The following is a 7,622-nucleotide window of genomic DNA, read 5'->3' on the forward strand; positions in this document are numbered from 1 at the left end:
TTATGCAGAGAATAGTATGGACGTACCTTGTGTATGGTTCACAGCTCGTCTTCAACAAAGACAGAAGAACTGGATAATGCTCATTGCTACAGTTGTTGAGAGCCTCTTTGTACAGATATGAAAGCAATTTAACACCCTAAAAAATTGAAAAATATTCTAATATTAGGCAACAAACTTCACTACAACTTCAATAACAAAAGACTCATAAATACACAGCTTTACATGTTTCACTAGACACAGAAGGCAGGATTCATCTCACTTCCTCTAGCTATCTGCAGTTAAGATCACTTTATCTGAGCTAGTTACCTCAAGCTCACTTTATAGTCACTGGAGGGAAACAGGTATGTTTAGAGCTGGGTTCATTTGACTTGCTACAAACATCTCCTTTAGAATGAAATGACATGCACTCTAAGGCTTATTTTGGGTCCTTTTTTTACTTTAGGACAAAATTCCAAATTTTGAAATATCTGGACAAAGGATCATGGCATTCTAACTGGAGGTCCAAGGTCATATCTTTGGTAGCAGAGAGACCAACACTAAATATTTTATGTAAAATCCTACCTAATTTTGAAGAATATTAACATTGTAACCCAAACCAAACATAAAAACATCAAATTAATTATCACCGTAGGAAACGAAGCACCAGCTCCACCACTAATCCCCAGCGCTGTTGTTCCTATGCCACAAAGTTCAGCTAAATACCTAAAAAACAATATAAAAACATATGTAACAATTTCAACCAGAAGTATCTGAGATCACAGTGATGAACTTTGCTAAAGTTGAATATCATACAACAACCCTACTGTATCAGCTGAATGATAACAGGGATAACAAAGAAGCTGAATATAAAGACCTTACATGTTTTCCCTAGAATCTTCTGGATATAAAGAAATCTTTCTGTTAAAATAGAGGAAAAATACTGAAAGACTATGTAACAATGCCCATGTAATATTGCCTCTTTTAGTGTATATTAAGAAATAGTTTGCATTTTTTCTGCTATGAAAAGCTTAAATATTTAATATTATTCTCTTACCTCAACTGACGACCTAATTTTCTGAAGAGAAAGCTGATTGTTAGAAGACTTAAAGCTGGAGGTGTTGACAAAACACAGGCTCGGTAATACTGAAGATACTTTCTCAGCCCACTCGTGAATGCCTAGTATCAATAGAAAATATTTAGTCTTAAAGCTGTTAAAACTGTTAATAGTCCATCTATGTCTCACATCAGTTGCATCAGTATGAAAACAAACCTTTCACTAAAATAATTTGCATATGCAGGTAAGAGGGACTTGTATACCAAAGTAAGGGGAAAAGCAAGAGTCCGTGCAACTTCAGACATTCAAATTAGCCACATGACTCCTCTATACTCTTTATACATCCAATGCACGGAGCCTGTACCCACGCACAGTATAATAAAGCACCTTGGTTCAGCTTCTTTAAATTGTCCTTTGAGGAGCTCCTCGTTCTCTAACAGCTATAATATGAACCTAGGGAAACCTGTTTCCTTACTGTCATGCCTAAACTGGATACTGGAAAAAACTCGTCTAGAACTTTTTCTAACAAGACAGAGAGAGAGACCTTCTTATTCAATTTCTATTAACATTGCTGTAAATAAAATATTCAGAAGGAATACATTTTCATAACCCATCCTAACTTAATTCTATGCATTAGAAAGAGATGAAATCACCTGATATTATACAGTGTACAGACGAGTGATAGGGAAAACTTGCACTTAATTCTGAACTGAGAAAAAGTAATTAAAGCTATTAAATATAGTTCTCTATTTCAGGGGTTTTTTTAAATATATTTTATATATATGCATACTATATTAAGAAAGTTCTAGTAATTTAATTTTATACATCTTAATGTATAAATATGTAATGTTTTTAAAACATCTAAAAATTATATTCCTTTAGTCCTCAACAGAACAACATGACTAAACAAATCACATTTCAGGTAATGAAGACCTTTTACCATGTTTCAGTGCAAGCAAGCCCTAAGCACACAGAGCTGTGATGTGAACACAGTGGCACTGTTCACTGCCGACCCAGGATGAGCATTACACTTAAAATGCTTTGCAGATTTGCAGAATGCAGAAATTCCAGCTTTACACGAAATCAAAGTTACCTTTTCTACCTAAGATAATCGGCCCATTAAATCTAGATGATTTAATACAATTGTTTTACCTGAAACACAAGTCCTTTGCTGTATGAAGAATCTAAAACTGGCTGAAGAGAAAAACGACTTAGTCGTGTGTAATAGGTTCCATACTCTGCAACTTCCGAGAGTAGGTTGTGCATTGTCTCTGGTGAAGTTCCAGATACATATACCCCCTCCTTTATCACAAATGTCTGAGCAGCCTAAAAGGATATAGGGAGGGAAAAAAAAAGGCAGATTCAAGTATTTCATAACTGTATTCTGATTTAAAATAGCAAACATTTACACACAAAAATAACAGCAGACAAATTTTCAGTTTAGATACTCTGGTGACTGAGACTACATAGCTAGGACAGTGTGATAAACAGATTAAATTGTAGCAAGATTTCAGGAGTATGAATGGTATTTTCAAACATACAGAACAAGACCCATTATCTAATTCCTTAAAGAAAATCCAATCTACAAAACTATTCATACATCTATTTTCAAGTATTCATAAACCTATTTTCACCTAGAGGACTACCAATACTCTTAGCCTATTACAATAACATCATTATTGCAATATATAAATACTGCCTTATTGCCATTAGGTCACATTCAACTTTTTAACGGTATCCACAACTGCAAGATCTCAAAAGAAATAAATGTATTGAAGAGGAAACCTCTACGAAGAAAGAAAGAAAAAGATGGGACTAAAAAGCGCAGTTAAAAATCTTCCATACCTGATTGAGTGAAAATGTAGTGGATACCACACCAATGAGGACATTCAAGACATCCTTAACCAGTTCAGGTTCTTTCATTAGCACAAGCTGTGGAAGCTGAAGTACAGTATTACTAAACAGTTGCAATTCCCCTTCTCGAAGTTTGTAAAATTTGTCAAAAGCTTCTCTCCCAGCTTCAGTAAGATACGGTTCCTCTTTTTTACCAGGCGGGCTATGTCAGAGTAAACACATTACAAGGTGATTATATGAAAAGAAGGAAATACATTTCCTAAAGAAAAAAAGGCATTTCAGTATTTTACCCAGCTAGTATTGACCAGAGAAAAAGCTACTAGTTACATAGTACATTTTCAAGGGAATGTGCGTTCAGTCAATAAAACTGTAGCCCAAACCCAGTACAGTGAAGAAATAGGTAGACAATTTGAACATCAGTTCAGAGACAGAAACCTTGACAGGGAATTACGAGCTTCTTTTGTGGCCTTCCCTGATGCAGTTTTCACATGAGGAAAATGAGGTCAATATATACCAGATTTCCAGGGTCCATGTAGTACTGATATTCAAATATGTTAAACAGCAATATGCTCAAAATGCTGTAACTGACTTGTATTAACACATTTCAGCTCTTCCCAGTGAGGATTACTATCCCCTCCAAAACAATTTCTCCTTCCAGTTCTTCCAAAAATTCTGAATTCTAGTAGCATGTATTACATGAAAGGTATCAGGCATATGGTCTATATTTGACTCTTAAGATCCTTACAGTCTACATGGTAGCAAGAAAAACTGTCTTGTACTAGGAACAAAGCTAGAGCGTGCTACAGTGGCTTTGAAAAATCAGATCAGGGAACTTCTGAGTTTCTGAGCTTCTCAGGCTCAGAGTTGAAAAAACACTGCATAACACTGCAAGAGAGACGTCATTAGATTATTACTTAAAATTACAAAAAACATACAGAGCAAAGTTTCTCCAAGAATCAGGCACACCACTCTCCATCAGGAATGTAAGGAAGGTATCTGCCACACCTGCTTTTTTTTTTTTCCTTCCTTTTTAGGGAAGCTAGGAAGCTTTAACAGGGCTATATAGAGCCTTCTCTCAGGAGATGCATCTTCCACTCAACAGCCAAAAGAACTGCAAGTCTAACTACACCATCAAGAAATCTGTTATAATAATTTCTGTTTCGGTTACAGACGGGGAAAAGGAATACAATACTGCACAGTACTGGGAGATACGGGTTTAATTATTCTAGTGCTCTACAACTACCACTTTCTCTTTTGAAACTGAAAATATGGAATCATTTTATACTGAGATAAATTGCGTAGTGCGTAAGTCAGATTAGTTAGTAAAATGTTGCATTTCACACAAACAGCAAATGTTCCCATAATCCCTTCAGTGTTTTTGACAAAGATGATTTTATCTCTTCCTATGAAACAGCTGCACTCTAAGAACTAATTCGTTGAAACTGCACGACCTTTATTCCTTTCTCAATCATTAATGCAGTATATTGAATTCTGTGAATTAAATATGCACGTTTCACTATTTATACTGAGGTCATTTGGAACTAAGATGAAATGCACCTTCATACATTTGCATACGATGCATAGTAAGTTTGCCAGTAACATCAGACACATACTATCCAATTCTTTCCCAACATCTTCGTTTGCTGGGTCCGTATGTAAGCACCGCATCCCACAAGTCTATGTCTGGAGTCATGCTCGGCTCTGACTGAGAATCAGGAGTCAGATTGGATGCTGACTGGAATCCCTCATCTTCTGACTGGTCTATACTTTGGGGAACCTGTCAGAGAGAGTTCAAATATTACACATGAAAACATTTTACTGAAGAACCATATGCTAATAAAGAAGATGTTCTGCTATCATTTGTGATCAAGTAACTCTACATGACTCAACCTGTGTCATCCACCCTCCCTTTATATCTACTTTAAGTTTTTCCTGTAAGCACTCTTTTCATTTGATAAGTCTCTACGGGTATTAATGCCTATACATAAAACAACAATCACCATCAAAATAATATACTAAGTTTATCGGTGTTAAACTTGAAACTTACTCCTTTGGTAAGCATATAGTTCTACAAATTGAGAATCTGAGGTCTGGATATTCAACAATATGTAACACTAATAAAATCATACTGCTCAGTATTTCATCTGAGCAAATGATCCAGGCCCTAATTCTTCAAATTCGTAAACGTTTTGTTAACTATGACTAACATAGTTTGTTCCCTTATGCTTATTCACATGCAGAAAATCTGCAGGTGTCCAAACAGCGTATATGTCACATCCTCAACTCCCACTCAACGGGAGTTGTGTGTGCAAGAATAGTACTCAATTTTAGTAAAAGACAACCACACCCCATAAAAAGCAGCATGTTCTTCAAGAAATTGCAAATTTTCCAGTCTGATGGAAAGAGTACAGCACTTACTCAAGAGGTTCTGCCTACCCTAAGGTACGACTTGCATCCATATGTGCACACTGAACAGCACAGGTGTTTTCTTTTTTAATGTGTCTGTCTTCAAGTTTCAATTAAGACCCTGAGTTAAGGGAATTGCAGGAGCTATCCATGTGTTAAGTAGAGGGAACAAAATGGGGATTAAAAGTACAGAAGTATAAAAAAACCTACCTACACACAGTAAAAATGGAAAGAAAGAAAAAAAAACCCAACAAGTTTATCTAGTACCTCTGTGAGAATAAAACAGCAAAAATAAACAGAATGAACAGCAAAAGGTGAAATAAAGATACAGTAGAAACTGTACACGCTTAAAACATAAAAGGACAGTGGGAACTAGGAGGTTCAGTGAAATATAATAACTGAAAAAAAATGTTTTAAGATACAACAAGCCAAGAAGAAAATACAAGAAGTTAGGTAATGTAACAGCAGAACATATACATTCAGACAGGAATGCTTATGCAGTCAGGCTGAACAGTAACAAGTAAGCAACAACGCAAAGGAGTTCAACATACAAAGCAGGCGAAAAAGCAAGCAAAAGATTACTAGGGTGGAGAAGGCACAGATATAGCTGATGGCTTAACTTCATAAAGCCTATGGCCACATGATGGGTTTTTACACAGTTATAGGACAAGACCAAGGTTTTCGTTATCATCCATCTCTGTAATTCAAAAAGCTTATCTGGTTCTCAGCAAAGAAAAGGATCCCTGCTCCATCTTAAATTCCAACACTGTATACTTCTATTACAAATTAAACGACTACCTATATTTTAAACTATAGTTTCAAAGTGGCATGTTGAAAGCATGCATACACTCTTAAGCCCGAAACAAATGATACCATACTTTAATTGCAAGTCCAGACAAATCTGCATTGTCAGGCACTGGTGGTAAATCCAACTTGATGTCCATATCATATGTACGGCTATGGACAAGAGCACCGAAGAGCGAGACCCGCGTTTCCTTCTCAAACTTGTCACCAGCAGGATAGTTCTGTGAGAACAACCCTATGGCAGGGAGTCCAGTGCCAGGTGCAGCCTCCATTATCTGAAGCGTCTTTTGAATTGCATCGTTGAACTGACATTCTTCGTTTGTTATTAGAGATTGTATATCAGCTTCAAATACACTTACATCGTAATAATCATAACCCTGATATTTGACATTTCTCCCAACATATTTGTTGTTCAAAAAATAGTCCTTTTTTTGTGGTACAAGCTGAGGAGGACCTGTTCCAGCAAGCTGTACTAAGAGATCCAAGACAGAATTAACTTCAGTAAACGGTAAGCATTCAGCTGTTTCCAGCTCCTCCACAAGATTCTCCAGTCTATCTGCTTCAGCACCTAGGCCACCAACTCTCAAGTTGAAAGACAGCATCAAAATTTTGTTTTTCACTGGAAGCCTGGCAATGTTTGATTGCAGCTTACGAGCCTCATCTTGAAAAAGGTTTATGAACAGGGCATTATAAGCAACCCTTTTCAGATTTTGCTTAGCCCTTCTCTTGCTGATCTGCTGCCTGCCCAGGTGGACCTTCCATGGCAAAATTGTCAAGTGTGCCTCACACAAATCATTGAACAACTGCGTAATGCTCTCCATTTCAGATCAAATTGTCAGGTTACAGCAGTGACAGTCTGGGTCTCTGGTTTCATGCAAAGACCTGAAAAATGTCAGGGAAAGGAAGAAACACTCGTAATGTGTATGAGACATTGATGAGTATGCTTTAACTTAAACTGAGACAGCCCAAAATGAGAGAGAAGAAAACTGACCTAGCATATATTTAGGACACGAGCTATAAAAATAACACTATGACTTTGACCACAAGCAAAGTAATGGTGGTGCAAGCTTAATTCTAGATGCCTGATTTTGCTCGGCAGACTGAAATAGAACAGAGAAGATTGTCCTGATCTAATACAGGATTCATATGGGAACACCTCCAAAAGCTTTACCACTCTAGGCTTTCTCAGGAGACATCCGCCACCTCCCTCCCACTTGCGCAGTGCCCTCAGCAGAAGCCACGGGGCCATGCAGAGAGCGGGCGAGAAGATGTGGGAAAGAAGATGCGGGTGCTGAAGGTGCCAGGCAGCGCAGGGCTGGCCTGCACGACAACCGGCCATCCCTGGGGAGGCTCTGAAGCACCCACCGAAAAGGTGCGGGGGGTGCCAGCACCACCCCGGAGGAGCTCCCGGCGGCGGGGGCTCACCCTAAGGATCAAGCTGGGCCCAGCCCTTCCACCCCCGAGAAACGCGTGCTAGCCCCCTCCTCGCCCCCAGCCAGGGCACGCTCAGAGCATCAGCATCATC

The 7,622-nt window shown here is 38.1% G+C and overlaps 1 protein-coding gene across 1 annotated transcript in view; it reads right to left on the reverse strand.

Moving 5' to 3' along the window:
* Positions 1-6,918, reverse strand: part of TUBGCP6 (tubulin, gamma complex associated protein 6) — a 23,408-nt gene extending 16,490 nt beyond the window's left edge. The window contains 7 exon segments of the mRNA XM_009332016.1: positions 27-136; positions 627-702; positions 1,034-1,155; positions 2,186-2,359; positions 2,879-3,089; positions 4,501-4,664; positions 6,172-6,918. Of these exon segments, the coding sequence (XP_009330291.1) occupies positions 27-136; positions 627-702; positions 1,034-1,155; positions 2,186-2,359; positions 2,879-3,089; positions 4,501-4,664; positions 6,172-6,918 (1,604 nt within the window).
* Between the last annotated feature and the right edge of the window lie 704 nt (positions 6,919-7,622).

This window comes from Pygoscelis adeliae, unplaced genomic scaffold, assembly GCF_000699105.1.
Source record: "Pygoscelis adeliae isolate BGI_AS28 unplaced genomic scaffold, ASM69910v1 Scaffold49, whole genome shotgun sequence".
In the NCBI taxonomy this organism is placed as follows: domain Eukaryota; kingdom Metazoa; phylum Chordata; class Aves; order Sphenisciformes; family Spheniscidae; genus Pygoscelis; species Pygoscelis adeliae.